General features: G+C 35.3%; 1 protein-coding gene across 5 annotated transcripts in view; it reads right to left on the reverse strand.

Moving 5' to 3' along the window:
- Positions 1–18,780, reverse strand: part of Fak (protein tyrosine kinase 2 Fak) — a 50,141-nt gene extending 31,361 nt beyond the window's left edge. For 3 of the 5 annotated variants that reach the window (XM_068369429.1, XM_068369427.1, XM_068369426.1), the window contains exons 1-7: positions 16,024–18,780; positions 14,237–14,468; positions 12,221–12,388; positions 11,852–11,866; positions 3,507–3,638; positions 1,117–1,245; positions 703–804 (exon numbers count right to left, since the gene is read on the reverse strand). In XM_068369429.1, coding sequence (XP_068225530.1) covers positions 703–804; positions 1,117–1,245; positions 3,507–3,638; positions 11,852–11,866; positions 12,221–12,388; positions 14,237–14,468; positions 16,024–18,335 — 3,090 coding nt within the window. In that variant the 5' untranslated portion in view covers positions 18,336–18,780. The remainder of the gene's footprint in view (positions 1–702; positions 805–1,116; positions 1,246–3,506; positions 3,639–11,851; positions 11,867–12,220; positions 12,389–14,236; positions 14,469–16,023) is intronic. The other 2 variants (XM_068369430.1, XM_068369428.1) reach the window with 1 other exon arrangement.
- Positions 18,781–21,233: the final 2,453 nt, after the last annotated feature.

The following is a 21,233-nucleotide window of genomic DNA, read 5'->3' on the forward strand; positions in this document are numbered from 1 at the left end:
TTATCATCAACGTCATTGGTTTGACAAACCATCGTAAAAAGGTTCTTAATTGATAATAATATTTATAGATAATCTGAATTTATTTTATACTAGATTTCCATAAACAAAATGGTTGATTTTTTATTTTCAGATATTCTAAATTTATTTCATTCTAGATTTCAATAAACCAAATGATTGATCTGTTACCTTAAATTTAAAGTGAATCTAGAACTATGTTACAAAGTCTAAGAAACCTATGAATTATATTTAGCTCATTGTATTCATAAAATTATGTAAATTGAACAACCGTACAATGCATCGTTGCACTTTTGAACAGTAAAACGACAAAGTATAAATTCACTTAATAAAATTTCACATTTGATATTTAAATGTTGCGGGGTCATCAACGCAACCTTATACAGATTTATAAATAAACTTTGACATTCACAAACTAGTATATGAAAAACAGAATGACCATAAACATGCACTTAAATCGATACCTAAAGAGCAGATTCTTCACCATTAAAAGAGTTTATATGAAATCAAATTTGTTCTTAAAATTCTATAATTAGATTATATTTGTGAATAAAAAATAAAATATGAAATTATGTATATTATACATATATCCTGTACTGTAATGTAAAGAGAATAATTAACCAAATATGTATTTTCTTTGATGAAAATAAAACCTCAAATGACAAATTTCTACACGATAAAACTTACCTTAAACATCCGCTTAATTTCTATACACGCCAACTGAATTGCCGAGTCTTGGTCCACCCCCTCATTTCCTCTAGCTTCCTCTTCCAGGTAATCATTTTTAACCTTTAAATGCATAATAAAGTAATTAAGATAGCCGTTTACCTCTATAGCCGTTTACCTCCATTTTGTGTCAACTTTAAATAAGTGAATATCATAATCCTATTATTTCAGTTTGTATAAGTTTCCTTAAATATCAAAGTGTATCTTAGGATTAAAAGGAATTTAATACTAAATGTGATTAATAAATCTATCTAAAGCTCAAAATTGCAAATTTTAAAACAAACTGTTGTCAAGAGAAATATAAATTCATACTTTCAATATCCAAACTTCATGACTTTACTTTTATCAAGAGAAGAATCTACACGATTTGCTTACTTGCTCATAATAGTAAAGGAAAGTATTTCGGTCCTTATCATATAGTTGGTGGAGATCAGAAAGAACGTATCGTACTCTAAGCTCGAATCTCCAATCATCCGCGTGATAATCTGGATACTTTTCCTCTACCTGAAACACGATTTATAAAATAAAATTCATGACGATAAATACAGTACTGTATTCGGTATTTTGGGTACTTACTTTCTGTCGAATGAGTACAGTACTGTATTCGGTATTTTGGTTACTTACTGTCTGTCAAATAAATGGGTACAAAAAAAATAAATACTATAATATATATTTCAAAATGCTATAGCCTCTGTACCATGGTCTTCCACTCTCTTGGGTTAGAGTTCTCTTGCAGGAGGATACACTCAGGCACACTATTCTATCAGTTCCTTATTCCCTTTCCTCACTAGGATATTTTCCATGTTAGAGCCCTTGGGCTTATAGCATACTGCTTTTCTAACTAGGGTTGTAGCTTACCTTGTAGTTATAATAATAAATATGGTAGATAGATGCTATTGAACATAATTATCAATATAAAAGGTGCCAAAGGCAGATACCATTATCAAAATCATAAATCAAATTTATTATTCAGCACATGAGGTGTAGATAGGAAAGGAGAAAGTTTATTCAAAGCGATGAAGCACGTAAAGAGCGCCGGAAACAGTTTTTTTTTTGTCACTAGGGTTGGAAAGTTTTTTTTTTTTTGTAAGTAGTGTCAGAAACTTTTTTTGTAACTAGCGTCGGAATTTTTTTTTTTTTTTTTTTTTGCTAGCATTGGAAAGTTTTTTTTTTTTTTGCTGGAGTTGGAAACAGTTTTATTTTTCAACTAGAGTTGGAAACATTTTTTTTTTTTTTTACTTCTGTAACTGGTGTCAGAATCAGTTTTCTTTTGCAACTAGTGCCAGAAACATTCTTTTTTGGTAACTACAATATAGTTGAAATACCTTTAGTCATATGAATGAGCAGACCTGAAAAATCCTTCACCCCCGCCCCCAAAAAAACGGTTATTGCCACATAATCAAAACTAAGAATACCACTTACAAGAATATCATGGAAGGAAGTCTCCACTACGGGATTCTCCTTGCTAGGTAGGATTAAAAATCTATGTTCAATCTATTACACTGCGCAGTTTATAAATAAAGTGATATACCTTAAATAATAAATGGAAATAACTTGATACAAGTTTTTAAAAAATTTGTTTTCGATAGGTATGGGTGATGAAAAACTTTTTACAATAAAAAACAAAAAATTAAGATAGTATAATTTCATTATAAACACATTGCACAGTAAAGACTCAAAACAAATAAAATATGTCAATAAATGTCAAAGGAAAATCTTAAAAAAAGTTCTCCAATTAATAAAAAAGACAATTAAAAATAGCTAAACTAGTAGTGGTAATAGTAACAGCAATAAGGCTTTGGGTACAATGAAGAGAGTGGTCGTATTTGTACAAGTATTGATTGGATATGAGCGATTGGAACTTAAGTAAAACTTGTGACTGCGTGTGTAGTCAAGGAATTGGAAAATAGAGTGAAAGAAATTCATTTTGGGAGTTTGCATCTGTGCTCTACTGGGTTTGGAGAACATGAAAGGATGAATATGATAGGAGATTTGAATGTAAAAATAAGTGAGAGAGAAAGATATACAGTAATTTTTTATTCTATGTATAAGTTCTCAGAGAACATGAAAATGGAAAGTCTTGTGAAATGTGATTGGAAAGAGGCACGGTTGTTGCAAATATATGGTTTAGTAGATGATTAATAAGTACTCTGTAAGCTATTTGACGAGATACTACATACATACATTCATATATCTAGGCATTTCCCCCAATTTGGGGGGTAGCCGACATCAAACAAATGAAACAGAAAAGGTGACCTCTCCTCTCTACATTCCTCCCAGCCTGACTGAGTTCGGCTGGTACTGCTAGGGGTGCCACAGCCCACCCTCCCCTGTTATCCACCACAGATGAAGCTTGAAGATGAGACACTACATACATATACCAAAGGCACTTCCCCCAATTTTGTGGGGTAGCCGACAACAACAAGAAACAAAACAAAAAAGGGGACCTCTACTCTCTACGTTCCTCCAGCCTAACCAGGGACTCAGCCGAGTTCAGCTGGTACTGCTAGGGTGCCACAGCCCAACCTCCCACATTTCCACCACAGATGAAGCTTCATACTGCTGAGTCCCCTACAGCAACAAAGAGACAAGCTTCATCTGTGGTGGATAACAAGATGAGACACTAGCTTGGAAAAATAATTTGCTATATTACCAGTAGGTGCTAGTAGATATTAAATGTAAGACTCTCATGAACAATTCCAAGTAGAAAAAATGACAACGAAAAATTAGAATAAAAAATAATAAAACATAATAACACAACATACCTGATACATTGTAAGATCCTGATGCAACCAATGGAGCTCCCCAGTAATCGTATTCCGCAATCTGACGGCAAACATACTTTCATACTGGCGGGGCCCTGGCGCTTGCTTACTGATGACTACACTTATGATACCCTGCAAGAAGTTTCCGATTAGAAATCAAACAAAATGAAGAAAAAAATGTATGAATATATTTGCTAATGAATGTTAGTACTTGAAGAAAAAAGAAAAAAAAAAGATGAATTCTCTACAACTAGCAAGGTACTGTACTGAACATCAACACGTTCAAAACAAGACATTTACATATGGCACACTTCACTTCTCTCCCTGCTATAAACTTTGAAAAGTCTTGGTCGCTTTTAGTATTGGCTAACCGCACACTTACAGATCATACTAGTAGTATTGTAACCACACATTTAAGGTACAAAATAAGAGGTATCCATAATACAGATAAATTGCGTCTTTGAACACTGATCGTTATTATGGTACAGAAAAAACCGAGCTGTCTTAGAGACTCTCTACATTCAAATTATCAACAACCAAACAAAAATATGACATTATTTACAATCCTTCTGCTCTGTATATGATTATACTGTATAGTTTCAGACACATTTAGTAAACAGCTACAGGTAAATTAAAAATACTAACATATTTCCTAAATTTAAATTTTTCTGTCTTTCCAATCTTTTTTTTGTTTGAAATCATCTAATTTCAACATGAAAAAAATTGAGTCAAGTTCTATGAGGAATAAAAAATGCAGGGAAAGGTTTAAATCAGGATATTAACTAACTTAAGTAATATTTGATTATCAAATAATATCCTCTATTATGTAGAAGTATCAAAAAGAAAATTCAACCGAATATTTTCAAAGAAAAAACCATGATAAAATGTCTCACCCCTACTCTTCAAAAGTACCAAATGACTTCATTCAAGCAACAATGATCTTAAACATATCTCAAGAGCTATTTTCCGTCCATGCATAATCCTACGACAACGTTAGTCGCAATCAACAGACCAACGAACCTTAAGACCCGTGTATACGAAGCCAAGAGTAACAAGCAGGTGGGAATAAAGATAAACAAGACCGGTGCACGTTGTAATCAACAGACCAATGAACCTTAAGACCCGTGTATACGAAGCCAAGAGTAACAAGCAGGTGGGAATAAAGATAAACAAGACCGGTGCACTTGTAATCAACAGACCAACGAACCTTAAGACCCGTGTATACGAAGCCAAGAGTAACAAGCAGGTGGGAATAAAAACAAATAACGATAGTGACAAGACCGGTGCACTTTGCTATCAACAGACCAACAAACCTTGAGACCCGTGCATCCAAGCCAAAAGTGACAAGCGGGTGGGAATAAAGACGAAAAAAAGATGGTGACACAAGACTGGTGGGATAAAATAGTCAAGAAAATTATGTGCAACAGCTCTAAAAACTGGGCTTTTGAAGCTAATTCATTGAACTGTATTCATTATTATAATAATGTAATGTCAAACATACTCAAAGACAGATTGCTAAGACAGTACAGTAATTAATTAAAAAATTTATATAAAGATGAATACGAACAGAAATTCACGGAAAGATTTCATAATTTAGGCGATACGAGTTTCCGTGAAAAAAATAAATGAACCATCAAAAAACAATTCACCTAAACCTAGAAATACAGTAGCAATTTGCTTTAATATACACAAAACGGGGTCTGTAGTGTAGAATATTTTCCAGTGTATATTTCATGTTGATATATCAATTATAAGCTGTAAATATCAAAGCATTTAAATTCAAACATGATAGAATCATACATGTACATTTAAAACATTCAAACTTGTTATTATATTATGTTTCAATGACACACTATATTATTTCATTAAGTGCTTGTACCATTTAACGTAAACAAATTTCATTTTCCCAAAACAGTACGTCTCAAATGACGAGAAACTTACTGCCAGCATGTTTTACCATACAAAGTATACTTGTAATGAAACAAATTTATCTGTATGTAATGTACCTGTACTGTATATTATGTCAAATGTCATCTTTTTCTACTGATGTAATTGTATTTAATGTCAAAATAAACTCACAACAACTGTATTTCAGGCATTTTAAATATTCTAATGATAGTTGATACATTAAAAAATATACGGTTACTAAGAAAGACTAAAAACGTACATTTCATAATGTCATCTTTGCCTGGATGAGAAAAAAGTAATTAATCGCGAGATAATACCGAACACGACTGCATGTGAACCTGTTTACAGTTTCACCCACGATAACTTACCTGGGTGATGGAGATGAAGTGTTAGTTTGTGTGTGTTTTTCCATTTGTCTGAATCTTGGCCCACTCAATATCACTGACTGTTCTTAAGGACCATATTGTGTTCACAAAACATGTGGCAAAAGCAAGCAATCATCTACATTGCCCAACAAATCAAATTTATATGTTACATGACAGCATACGAGAGATGCTTTTTACGTACTTGACCCTTTTACCCCCAAGGTATTTGGAAATTTCCAACCCTTAACCCCCAAGGGTTATTTTTTTTCAAGCACATTTTGCAGTATATTTTTTTTAAAATTGCTCTAACAGCCTTAATTTTTGTCATAGAGAGGTCAGGTTGGTCTCATTCAATTGGAAAATGCCTGAAGTTTCTCAAATAATTATCAAAAATATGCAAAAAAAATTTTAAATAGCAGTTTTTTGCAAGGACGTACTGGTACGTCCATGGGGGTAAAGGGATGAGTTTTGTGAAACGTACCAGTACGTCCTTGGGGGGTAAAAGGGTTAAGCATTGTGTACATAATACCACAAATCAAAATCCCAAACCATACCATAATGACGCATAGATGACAGATAAAATGAGTACTGTTATGAATGTTTTCATATGTGCAAAATGATGTAATATATATTCTGTATTTGAGGGTTTTACTATAAAAGAATTGTATCTCATGTCCCTACATCTGCGATGTTTGTATATATTAAAGCCATGAGCTACTGTCTACTGAATATTACATGTGAACAAAGCATGATAAATGAGGTACGATATATAAAAACCAGTAGGAACTCGGGGAGCTGAAGGCTTCCAAATACAAGTAACTATACAATGCCAAAGTCCAACCCAGTCCCAGATCAGAAAAGGTTTATATAAAAAATGTAAATCACAACTGAATATTCTGTGATTACATAAACTTCCTATTTCTGAATTTACACAACAATTGTATTGTAAATGACTTATAATTACACACAAAATTCTCTCTCGCTCAATCTTAAACTTAATATGGAGTCTTAAAACACCTGGTACATTTTCCCATGCTCTCTGGGCAGAAAAATATAATGCCAAATGCTTTCAAAAGATCCAGCTAACATAATGGCAACGATATCAAATGACCACAGAACGTACAAAAGACCATGAAACTAAACGTACCTTAAAACAAGTAAAGATTTTAAAAGCTTATGCAACTCCAGCTACTAAATTTAAACTTGATAAATGAACCCTTGAATTGTGACGAACACACAGTCCTTTCTAATTAAAACCGAGACATCGAATCCCAATAGTATGCTGACTTACCAACATCAAAATAGTTTATCAATAAATACCATATATGACAACCAGACAAACAGCCTATTGACAGATTTATAAGAATACTTGAAGTTTACCATTAAAATGTGATCTTTAAAGACTAAAAAATAAACAAGAAGCATCAAGTAGCCAAACCGTATATGCATTATTAAGTACATGCAACATTTCTGCTTTAGAATTCTTTATACAAACAAATTAAATTCTTCAAATCCCATAAAGAAGAGCTTGAGGCTTTTTAATATTCAATTCTATAATACTAAAAAAAAACTATACTGTACTATACAATAAGTGAGCTATATACATCTAAAAACTCCAATTACACTATACACTTTGCACTCCAAAGCTTTTTAAGAGAATTACAACTCATCTAAAGTAAATACAGAACCATTTTAAACCCACTAATGTCATAGAGACGGTGAAAAGGTATAGTATATTAATCTGTAATATCATCAACTTATCATGAATAAAATATAGTGGAAAATGAGACATGTTTCATATGTAAATGTTTGTAAACTATCAACACACCCGTACTCTTCATTTAAGAATGACTCGGGGAGGCAACAGCCTTTTTGCTTTCGGAGCCCTTGGGCTTATAGCATCTTGCTTTTCCAACTAGGGTTGTAGATCAGCTAGTAATAATAATAATAATACTAATTTCATTTTATTACATTACTGAATAATGTATAAGCAGGGTCCCTACTGCATGAATAAAAATAAAATTGCAAATCATAATCTCTTTGCTTTTATCATACATAACCAGACTTAAATAGTTACATAATCTAAGTGCTAGAAATAGGAATGAATGGCGAGCGATTGTGACGCAGTTCCGGTAGGCCCTGCTGCTTCCTCCGGTGCCTTAGATGACCGCGGAGGTAGCAGCAGTAGGGGACTCAGCAGTATGAAGCTTCATCTGTGGTGGAAATGTGGGAGGTTGGGCTGTGGCACCCTAGCAGTACCAGCTGAACTCGGCTGAGTCCCTGGTTAGGCTGGAGGAACGTAGAGAGTAGAGGTCCCCTTTTTTGTTTTGTTTCTTGTTGATGTCGGCTACCCCCCAAAATTGGGGGAAGTGCCTTTGGTATATGTATGTATGTATGTATGTATAATCTAAGTATATCCAGTTGTCTTCCACAAAGAAACAAACCTAATAATTGCATGCGACTCAACTGTCCTTGTAAAAGGAATAACTCCATATCCAGAGATCATCATCTTCAATACTATCACGTAAGGTTTTCCATGTATGGGGTTCGACTATAAACATATTCCAGTCATTATTTTCTGGTTTATGTATTTTCTGTCTCGACTCCCACCTAGTCGAGCTTTATGGAGTTCTTTGCCATTCTTCCTTTATATCTTCTCATTACTCAAACTTTCTTATTCATTTCATCTTCACAGTTCTCTTGCTTGAGGGTACAAGCAGGCACATTATTCTGTTTCCTCATTTCCTTTTCTCACAGGGCTATTTTCCCTATTGGAGTCCTTGGGCTTGTAGCATCCTGCTTTTCTAACTGGGGTTGTAGTTCAGCTAGTCATAATAATAGTGTCTATTTCTACCCAAAATCTCCTTTATTTTTGTTAGTGCTAATAACTTCTGCTGCACATATAAGAAATGTATAAACCTTATGTTCTTGTTTCCTGCCAAGACATCATATATGTTTTATAATACGTCCTCCAAGGTCATTTTCTTCATTGCTAGATCTTCAACATTTCAGGTAATGAAAATCCCTTGCTCAATATACATTAGCCAATCCGGAGCTTCTAGGATTTGATTTTCGTACAGTACTGTACAATATTCATGACTGTACATAGTGAAGTTTTGCATTACCACTGCAATATAATGATAGACACTTCCCTAAATGCACGTTTTTTCTTGCATCTTTTTGTCATCTTAAATTCTGTTTTACGTATAATTAGTTTTAACCCAACTCAAATCTCCCATTTTTAAAAACTTTTTTCTTTGAATCTGCTGTAAATGCGTCGGTAATCTTTATTTCAGCTTATACCATTACCATAAAGAATAAGACAGAACTGATAGTGATGGGTGTAAATATCTTAAATTCTTCCGATATACCAGCCACTGACATGATGCAAATCTTGATGAATGACTTTTTCTAGTACCATATAGCAATAACATCCTCCAATTTACGTAGCATTTCTGATGTTACTTCATAAATATCACCCTTAGATAAGTCAAACGCTGTTTATTTCCAAAACTTTTCCTATCTTTTATAGTAATCAAAGTTGAGTAAAATGATACTACATGTCCATTTTACTTTCCTGAAGAACCAAGGATATATTATCACCTCACCAGTAGTGTCTCATAGGATTTTTTTTTTTTTTTACAGGAACTCGGCTGAGTCCCTGGTTAGGCTGGAGGAACGTAGAGAGTAGAGGTCCCCTTTTTTGTTTTGTTTCTTGTTGATGTCGGCTACCCCCAAAATTGGGGGAAGTGCCTTTGGTATATGTATGTATGCACCAGTAGTGTCATACTATATGTCATGTCTTGGGCTCAAATTCTCCCTGTGACTACGAGAACCAGCTCCTTGTCTTCTACATTGGCCTTATTTTCCAAATCTTGTAATAACTAGAGAAGAAATATACTGCATTACTAACACTAATTCGAGAGGTAATAGACAACAAATTGCTGCATCAACTTTTACATTTCTTTCATTTCACAGCTTTTTTAACCCTTTAACCCCCAGGCTATTTGGAAATTTCCAACCCTTAACCCCCAAGGGGTTATTTTTTTCCCAGCACATTTTGCAGTATATTTTTTTTAAATTGCTCTAACAGCCTTAATTTTTGTCATAGAGAGGTCAGGTTGGTCTCATTCTCTTGGAAAATGCTTGAATTTTCTCAAAAAATTATCAAAAATATGAAAAAAATAATTTTTATAGCATTTTTTTGCAAGGACGTACCGGTACGTCCATGGGGGTAAAGGGATGGCTTTTGTGAAACGTACCAGTACGTCCTTTGGGGGTAAAAGGGCTAACACTAATTCGAGAGGTAGTATACAACAAATTGCTGCATCAACTTTTACATTTCTCTCATTTCACAGCTTTTTTAAATGGAAACTACAGATTTGTTCCAAAAATTAATCATTCTGAAGACACTTCGCCTGAGTCCACATGAACTAAATCTCCTTCTCCTGCGTCAACACCTGACGTAGCTTTAGTACCTTAGGTAGGATTCCGATCAATTATTAAAAAAGGCAACTTTCTTTTCTTGTGCCATTTTCAGTCAACACTGTGGTATGGTCTGGAGTCCTTTAAAATTCCTCAACATGGGAGAATTGAATAAAAACATATTCAAAATGCCTGTGTACACCCTTAGCCTAATTCAACATACTGTGCTGTAATTGAGACTAGACCCATTAAGAACTTAATAACAGTTTACAAAGCTAAAAATTTATGGCACAATTTATTTCAAATACATTAGGTGTGATCAAAATCTTAATCAACATTTTTTACTGCTAAATTTGCATCACAGTATTTAGGTAAACTCTCTTCGTCACATTGTAAATGAAAATTATATTTACTGCAATTATCAAAAGTTCTTACACTTTACAGTTTTCATCAGCCATGACAAATTTGCAGTTCACACACAACAGGTGTAATTATTCAGCGAAGTTATTCTTCAACATTGCATGATCTCAATTAATGAAAGGGGATATGGCTAATTTTTATATGTATAAAAAGCATTTCAATAGGCTTATATAGAAGAAAGTTGCTTAAATGTTACTGGAATTAAATGATTTGAATCTTGAAGTATGAAGGAAAGTCAACCAACTTGCAACCTATAAATGAAAGATGGTATGTACCACACACATTATCACCCAAAATACATAACGTATTGAATCACACAAACTATATAAATAAAAAAAAAAAACACTCCGGCCATATAATCAATATCTAAAATGAATGATTTTTAGCAATTCATTTGTTCTTTGTTTTTCGTCAAATAAAGTAACCCTACAAGAGGAAAAAATCTATGAAATACAGTAAGATTGAAAGTACGTCAGACCTCAGGCAAGAAGAAAAGGTGAGAGAAGTAATCAATTTTACAGAGGACAAGAAGAATACTATTCCCCATTTTAAATACAGGCAACAGGAAGCTTACTAAGGAATACACTAGGCGATCAACGGCTCAAGAGTTTCGCACTGCTCTGTACTTCGCGACTCGCTGTTGGTAAGGGGAACCATGGAGAATGTTACACCGAGATGTTATTAAAAACACACTGGATATACTAAGATATACTTGTGTTCAATTAAATGTTAAACTACACAGATCCAAGTAGCTAATACTGCAGAGTTATTCACAGCACAAAACTGGTGTTAAAATACTAGATAGAATGTTAATTTTTTTTTTTATGAAAATCCAAAAATACTAATTGTCTACGTCAATTTAGTGTATTCCTCGATAAGCAATTCCCGATTTACTTCTTTTAGAATCAGAGCAAAAGAACTCATGATCACGGTAGCCATGCAATTTCGCCCCCAATCTCAGAACAAGATGCTGGTGTTGCAAGAAACTCAGAACTACTAAAGTCAAGACCTTTACGTCCCTAAACAAAAACGTAAAAATAAAAAAAGGGAAAACAATAAAATACATCACCATTAGAGCTATACAAAAAAAGTGGGTACAAGCTAATGCAGACACGTTCTTCACATACGATTTTCAAATGCTCAAAATAAATAAAAAAGCAGCCTTACCCAACCAAATTAATAGGACAATGAACACCACATGACATTAAGTACAGTGATACCAGTTACCTTAATGCTTGGTTCCTTGGGAGAGAGAAAAAGGGAGGGTTGTTAATGACACAGTTAACATGCTATCAACGACATAATTCATAAAACTCAGTTCTGAATGGAAAGTGATTCAGCGATGAATCGCTGGGCTTTTTTCACAATGAAAAACTAAGGAACAAAAATAATCATCTGTGTTCTACCTGTCCAACTTTACAAGGATTTACTACTACAAACTCATTACGGTATTCAAGAATGAAAGAATTTTTATAAGTGGTATGACCCTATGGAAGAAACATCAGAATGACTTCGTTCCTAAGGTATGCATACGTACACAAGATTAAGACAAATCTATTTCTACAGGTCGAAAGCCGGAGGCGACAGGACACCCACCTTTACGTCCGTTCCATCGCCGAATTTGACTATGTTGAAGTTCGTGTTTACGTGTACTTTTATGCTCTTCTCCGGCCGCTCCGGAGAACCGACTCGCTGGCCCGACGACACACTGCTGCCGCTGCCCGCGCTTCCTCCACTGCCCCCACCACCACCTCCTCCATTTTCCTGGAAATACAACTTCATAAATGAAATAATACACTAGGGTCATGAGCAGTATCCATACAACAATTGTGGAATGATTTTCCTAATCGGGCAGTCGAATCTGTGGAACTTGAGAAGTTTAAACTTGCAGCAGATATTTTTATGTTGAACCGACTGACATAAGTCTCCCTTCAGTTTATATATGACAGATCTATTTTCATGTTGCTACTGATCTTAAAATATTCTATATTAATTATTCATTACTTCTCATGAAGCTCATTCATTTCTTTATTTCCTTTCCTCACTCGGCTATTTTTCCCTGTCGGAGCACTCAAGCTAATAGCAACCTGCTTTTCAAACTAGGGTTGTAGTATACCTAGTGACAATAATAATATTAAAATATTCTATATTAATTATTCATTACTTCTCATGAAGCTCATTCATCTCTTTATTTCCTTTCCTCACTCGGCTATTTTTCCCTGTCGGAGCACTCAAGCTAATAGCAACCTGCTTTTCAAACTAGGGTTGTAGTATACCTAGTGACAATAATAATAAAATGCCCATAAAATTGAGGATGTGTGACAGAATAAATATGGCAGTTCAAAGATTGTATGGTTAATACTGGTCAGCATCTTTATGGAATGAAAAGATGCAAAATGTCACAGCAATGATATTACCACTGTAGATGTAGGCGCAAAGATATGGGATACGGAAATAGAGTTGTGCATTGTGTGCAGAATGGCTTAAAGTTTACAGATGATACAGATTAAGGATACTGAAGACGAGCTAAGGAAACTGGTAAAAGTTTTGTAAACTTTCTGCAATAGTGAATTATTAGGATAAGAAGCCAAGGAGATGGACCACTGAATGTTTCTACTTAAATGATGGTTGAAGAATGGAAGTGGATGATCCATATAAGTTTGGGAGAGAATACAGAGAATGATAGTAAGGAAGTGAGTCTACAAAATGGAGGAAGTGAGTCTACAAAATGGAGGAAGCGAGAAAAGGCAGCAGGGTATATAGAGAAGGGTGGAGAGAGACTTAATCTATTCTGACAATACTGTACTGTATATATGTAGAGAGAGAGAGAGAGAGAGAGAGAGAGAGAGAGAGAGAGAGAGAGAGAGAGAGAGAGAGAGAGAGAGAGATATCATCATCATAAACATCTTTATAAGATCATGAAGGTGTGTGTACTGTATGTTTAAATGAAGAGAATAAAAAACAAAGAGTTATGACTATCAAGTAGAAAGGCAAATACAGTATAATATATTTTACAATCTACTCTAACAAGATGTTATAGATGTCATTATGTGAGGAAGATTTCATCCAAATGATAAAAGCATTCTCGTGAACTGATCTGTCTTTTTTTCTACAAGAAAATGAATCCACTGATTACAAAAGTTTATAAACCAAATATAGTTCAGTAATAGTTTGAGAGAGATATCATAAGGAAGTTTTTTTCTCACACCATCTCTTCATATTTTTTGAGGCAATAAAGGAAGATTAATAAGATTTTCTAACTTAACCCTTTAACCACCAGGCTATTTGGAAATTTCCAACCCTTAACCCCCAGGGGGTTATTTTTTCCCCAGCACATTTTGCAGTATATTTTTTTTTAAATTGCTCTAACAGCCTTAATTTTTGTCATAAAGAGGTCAGGTTGGTCTCATTCTCTTGGAAAATGTCTGAATTTTTTCAAAAAATTATCAAAAATATGAAAAAAAAATTTCTTATAGCATTTTTTTGCAAGGACGTACCGGTACGTCCATGGGGGTAAAGGGATGGGTTTTGTGAAACGTACCAGTACGTCCTTTGGGGGTTAAAGGGTTAAGTAAACAGATAAAGTAATAAAACAGCGGGTCTGCTATCTACCTGTGAAATGCCCATGTGATGCGGAAGATATGAGTGCGGTCTGTGAGGAGGCAAGGCTGGAGGGTGATGGGAGTTGATAATTGAGGGTGTAGTCGTCGTGGGCAATCCGCATCCACTGCTCATGTTGGAGGGTGGAGGGGGCGGCGTGGCTGATAGCAACGCCGCCGAGGAAGAAGATGATCCAGTCGATGGCAGATAGCTCAGCCCGCACCCCAAGCTGTCATCATCGCCCCTGTTCAAAAGAGGGAACAATTAAAATAAATTTCAACATTTGAGTTATTATTAAAACTAAAATAAATTCTTCTTAAGTTTGTACCTAACAGTATGTTTTCAACATTTGATTATTATTATATTTAAATAAATTCTTCTCATGTGTGTATTTACGAGTACGTAGGAGCGTAATGCATACGTACAATTATACATTAAATAGATATTCAAACAGTACCTACTATGTTCAAGATAAAACATAGGGAAAACAGGAATATGGTAGAGTTTTTCAAAACTTGATGTTATATCTACTGACATTATACAGGAGCATTATTTACACAAGATTTAGTTTATCAACCCTTTTACCCCCGGGGTATTTGGAAATTTTCAACCCTTAACCCCCAAGGGGTTATTTTTTTCCCAGCACATTTTGCAGTATATTTTTTTTTTTAATTTCTCTAACAGCCTTAATTTTTGTCATAGAGAGGTCAGGTTGGTCTCATTCTCTTGGAAAATGCCTGAATTTTTTCAAAAAATTATCAAAAATATGGAAAAAAATTTCTTATAGCATTTTTTTGCAAGGACGTACCGGTACGTCCATGGGGGTTAAGGGATGGGTTTTGTGAAACGTACCAGTACGTCCTTTGGGGGTAAAAGGGTTATTCATCGTAAATAGTGTTTGCGTAATAACAGAATTATCATTTTTTGGAAGAGGGTAGAGACAACCCAGAATAAAACAATTCTGTTCCCCATATGTAGTATATATGAAGGGATTTTTCACACTCATGTAGCCTACCCTTCTTTTCAAAGACTAAACAACATATCTATTCACTGTATATATATATACAGTCAACACCCAGTTGTTACCAGATTAGTATTAACAGATTAGCAAGCTCAAAAGCTACGAAAACATTTTATAAAATATTTCAAATTGTATTTATGGATGCAACACCATACATCTTTGAAAAACATATTCTTAAGTAAATAGTATAAATTTGCGCATAACCTAAGATGTCTATAATACTGTACAAGTATGCTACACAAGATCTCGGATATTCTTGCAAAACATTCAATTAATTTGTAATGATTTAACATTTACTTACAATTTACATAGTGTATTATCACACACTAATGACTTCACTTTAAATTCCGATCTAAAGGAGTTCCTTATTAGCCCAAAGCTGAGGAAGGTAATAGTACACATATTTAATGAGACAAACTATATTAACAAGTTACCTACATATTTGAATAAATTGACGAAAATAATAACAGTTAATAATTTTCTTTGTACAAGTCTTACTTCCATGATTTCAATTGCCATATTAAAATTTTAACAATTCTGTATGTATAAAACATAGGATCTAATTTGGGCAAAGACAAACTTCATTATTTTGATACAGTATATAAGAAATGATTCTCCTGAGAATAAAAATGTATAGTATTTGGTTACATATTAAATTCAATTTTTAAATGTAAATGGTTGTTTTCAAAATATAATACACAGTATATACATACATTATATATACTGTATACATTATATATATCTTATAAACAAGGCAAAACTGTGAGCTATACGGTACCTTGTCCTCTTTGTAACTGGTGCTATTCTAGGAGGAACATCAAAATCTAACAGTAAGTCGTCCAAATCCACAAAATCATCCTCGCTCGAATCATCTTTCTCTACGTTTTGTCTAAAAGCTGGTCTTGTCTTCCCCTCTAATGCTTTCATGACCTCTTCCAAGGGGTCATCTTCAAAATCTCCCAGTATAGGGGAGGGGTAATCTACGCCATATATCCCAGGAGACGTGTCGCCGTAACTAGAGTACATGTATGGACAGTTTTCTTTGGGTTTGTGTAGGGTAATGAATTCTAGACCGTTCTGGCCGTGTCTGACGGACATCTGTCCTCTGGTGATTGGCTTCCTTGAAGGTGCATTCCTTTGAACTTTTCCATAAGAGTTATTCGCTCTCGGACACGAGGGTTTATGGGACTTGTTTCTCAATGGATTGCCGTTTGGAGAGAGTGTCCTCTTTTTCGGTAAGGTGGGAGCTTTAGCGTTTGCATCGTTCCCATTTTCTTGAACGACCGATATGGGTATTCCGGGTTCATCATATTCTAGTAGGTATTTTTTTATATCTTTCTTTTTTCTATCATATAATGTATCCTGGGTTTTCTCTACAGGAATATAAAGAGCCGTGGGTCGCTGAGCCACCGGTTCCCCAACACGTCGTGCATTCTGGAGCTGACCATAAGTCTCCAGCAAAGTACGTACAGACGGCCTCCTCTCCTTGTTGTGGGAGTCTCCGTTTATGTCGTCTTCTTTATTTTCTTGCTCTTTACAAGAAAGAGGGATCTTTGAGTCAGATCTTCCAGCTGACACTGCTGCTCTAGGTGTGTTTTCTGTCTTTTTAGAGACCTGATTTTGCTCTTTACCTTTCTCATCTTTGCAGTGCATGCAGTAGCTTGTAACCTTGCATTTGCAAATTACAGCATCTTTTAGGTTTGGCTTCTTCAAGTTTTTCTCATTAGTTGTCTTCAACGTTGGGTCTGTGGAATTCTTGGAAGTTTTAAGTTTCTTCTCCGCACCTGAGGTTTTCTGCGTGTTTTTCCCGGACTGCAAAGGTGGTATGTTAATTGGTCGGAGAACACGGAACGATCGGTGCCTCTGGACAGAAGAATTAAGATCTGGAGTTACTTTTGACTTGCCTAGAGACCCTTCACTAACAGTATTAGGTCTACCTTTCCCAAAAATACTTTTTTCACTTGATGGCTTTGGTGGAGGTTGAATTCTTTGGTTCCAAGCAGTGGTTGTTCTCGTTTGTTGAGGCCCTTGGGACGAGCTAAAGCTGTTCATTCTCGGAGGTGGGTCCCTCTTGTTGCTATCACAAGTTCTCTTGATGGGTATAGTTTCTGGTTTCCTGAAGAATCGGAATGACGACGAAAGTGTGTCTTTCCTTTTGATTTTATCGGTGTTTGCTTCCTTCTGAGATAACTTCTTCTCTTCAGTGGGGTTTCTGAGAGAGGAGCGTCCAATGCCGGTTTTCCTGAAGGTGTTAGTTTCTTCCTTCACAGACTCCATGTGGCTATCAAAGGGAGCACCTCTGATTCCAGTAGGGACAGGATCCTTCCTTCTGAATGATGAAGTGGTGATACTCTTTCGTTTATCTTCACCAAACCCTCCACCTGGCCGAGTCAAACCACTGCTCTTGGCCACACTGGCACTTCTCCTCAGTGTCGAGGCATTGCCCCCGTCTTGGCCCCCACTACCTACGAAGCTTTTCGTACTCTGACTGAAGCTCCTCAAAGCGTAACTCTTGGCATGAACCCCTTCAGAGGCATTTTGTACAGGCGCAGGAATCCTGGAAATGCCCGAATCGATTTTCCTCGTATTGCCGCTGCCTTGTCTATCCGGCACGTAAGAGACGGAATTGCAGCTGCTCTGGCTCAGAGTGGTGCTACGATTGCTACTCCTGTTACTGCTACTGATGCTATGTCGCAATGCAGCATCACGCTGGAAAGAATATCCGCTGGGAAACTCATGGTCTTTGAGGCCACCGTGGAAAGAAACCGCATCCGAGGAAGGGGAACGACTCTCGCCAACGTCCTTCCCGAGCTTCCTGCCGCCGCAGGAATGTGGGAGGACGGGCGTGCTGACAGAGGCGGCTGTCCTGGGGCACTTTTTGTTTCCCCTTCCTACGCTGATGGGCGGATTCAGAAGATGACTAGTGGAGTGCAGGAGGATGGGGGTGCTGATTGAAGATGCCTTCAGCGTCTCTTCAAGATCGCCGTCGTGCCTCTTTTTTCCTTTTCCTCCCGACACGTCTCCTACGCTCCTCCCTCCGCCTCCCCCGCCCCCCTTCCTGAGTTTGGAGAGCCATTCAGATACCTTCATCTAACAGGTTCGTCCTGCTCTCTTCGGTAAACCACAGTACTCCGCCGCTCACATCATCACCAAGTGCTAATGTTTCTCATCAATCGCAAAATTCACTTCCAGGGTAAAGTCCTCATCTACACCCTGCCCGAGACAAGGTGTTCGGATTTTTCGACACTGATATGTCCACATTGCCTTCTCGAAAGAAGACATCATGCATTCACGGTTTTTTCATTATCCACAGCAATACTGTAATATGCATATCTGGCTCTCTTTTATAGTCAGTATAACCAAACTAAACTGAATCTTATGGTTTTTATTTTGTCCACATTGTCTCAATGAAAGATATTAAGAATCTAAGGTTGTAGAGGAACCACAATACCGAGCAAGTCTGATATTTCGAAGAAGTCACACTATAACCAAGCCAGATTGATTTTCAATTTCCTTTGAATCACTAATACACAATCTTCCACAAATAAAGAGATTCATATATTACCATACAGATATGGGAATCAACAGTGTCTTATAAGCATGATAGTTTTTATTGTAATGGGATGGGAAGGGATAATTACAATTGCTGTAATAATCTTAAAATAACAGAGGAATCTTTCAGAACACTTAAGAACCCACATAAAATATATGTAGTTAGGCACCCACATGAAATATACACATCTAGACACCCACACAAAATATACCCAATTTGACATCCACACAAAATAAATACATTTCGACATCCACATAAAATATACCTCCTTTGACACCCACACCAAATATATAGACTTTGACACTCACACAAAATAAATACATTTTGACACCCACATAAAACATACCCAATTTGATGCCCACACAAATATACACTTTGACACCCACACAAACTATACACATTTAGTCACCCACACAAAACATAATTACTCAGGCACGCACATAAAATATACACCCTCAGGCACCCACACAAAATATACACATTTAGTCACCCACACAAAACATAATTACTCAGGCACGCACATAAAATATACACCCTCAGGCACCCACACAAAATATACCCATTTAAACACCAACAAAAAATACACACATTCAGGCTTCCACCCAAGTACATATGAATGCCAAATTATTTTTGCATTTATTCTTTGCATTCCAAATTATTATATTAAATCTTTATATTTCATTAATCTCTATATTGTATATTATTCTATATTCAATATATAAGTAAATATTTTTTTTCTTTTTACAAATTGCAGTCAGTGATCAGAAACAATATGCCAGCAAAGAATTTTAAATCAATCAACTATTATTATTATCATTACTATTATTATTATTATTATTATTATCATCAGTATTATAAGCTAACCTATAACTCTAATTGGAAAAGCAAGATGCTATAAGCCAAAGGGCTCCAACAGGGAAAAATAGCCCAGTAAGGAAAGGAAACAAAGAAATAAAAAAATAAAGTGAAGTAATAAACAATCGAAATGACATATACTGAGATAAACTACAAGCGAAGTAATAAACGCTCAAAATAAAATATACCGAGAACAGTAACAACATTAAATTAGATCTTTCATATTATTATTATTATTATTATTATTATTATTGTTGTTGTTGTTGCCTTAATCTTAACCCTTTTACCCCCAGGCTTTTGGGAAATTTCCAACCCTTAACCCCCAGGGGGTTATTTTTTTTCCCAGCACATTTTGCAGTATATTTTTTTTTTTAAATTGCTCTAACAGCCTTAATTTTTGTCATAGAGAGGTCAGGTTGGTCTCATTCTCTAGGAAAATGCCTGATTTTTCTCAAAAAAAAATTTCAAAAATATGAAAAAAAGAATTTTTATAGCATTTTTTTGCAAGGACGTACCGGTACATCCATGGGGGTAAAGGGATGGGTTTTGTGAAACGTACCAGTATGTCCTTTGGGGGTAAAAGGGTTAAAGAGTAATATATAACAATAAAATAATTGCAAGAATTATCGCTATCAATATCATTACTTTAATACGAAAAAAACCAGCAACAATTTTTTTTCCTTTTTTTCCAACAAAATCCTTCAACCTAAGATGCAACCGAATCCCACACACTGCAGAGAGCAGCTTTGAAACGTCAAGATTGCCAATTAGCTTCGAATCGATGGGCAATTCCCAGTGGGGGAGGAAGGGGGGGAGGCAGGGGGGGGGGGGGCAGGGGGGAGGGATGTAGTCCTGCTGCTATTTGTTGCATTCTCTTGCAAGAGACTCCATTGCTTAATGATTAAATGATCTAAATATATATTGGTTGCAAGAATCTACAGTATTTCTTTTTATAAATTTTGTTTTCATTAAAGTTCTTTATTGTTCAATAATTTTGAAAGACTAAAATTGGGGTAAAAACATTGCTAAAAGATAAATATATGCCAGAATTCAAAGAGATTTCTTGCAAGAATCTATTTCTTTAAAAATTCTGTTTTTATTAAAGTTCTGTAATGTTCAATAATTTTAAAGACTAAAATTGGGGTAAAAACATTAGATAAAACATAAATATATGCCAAAATTTAAAATGATTGGTTGCCAGAATCTATTTCTTTTAATAGATAAATTCTCTTTTCATTAAGGTTATTTAAAGTTATATTAATGTTATTTAATGTATCCGAAGGCTTACTTTCATTTGATTAAATCATTATTATGATTGACTATGAAAAGTACCATGTCAAAATTTAACAAGTAAATTGATTAGCTAAAAGCAAACAATATATATATATATATATATATATATATATATATATATATATATATATATATATATATATATATATATATCTCCTCCTACGCCTATTGACGCAAAGGGCCTCTGATAGATTTTTGCCAGCTTTCTCTATCTTGAGGTTTTGATTAAATACTTCTCCATTCATCATCTACTACTTCGTGTTTCATAGTCCTCAGCCATGTAGCCC

This window comes from Palaemon carinicauda, unplaced genomic scaffold (assembly GCF_036898095.1).
Source record: "Palaemon carinicauda isolate YSFRI2023 unplaced genomic scaffold, ASM3689809v2 scaffold561, whole genome shotgun sequence".
Classification (NCBI taxonomy): Eukaryota; Metazoa; Arthropoda; class Malacostraca; order Decapoda; family Palaemonidae; genus Palaemon; species Palaemon carinicauda.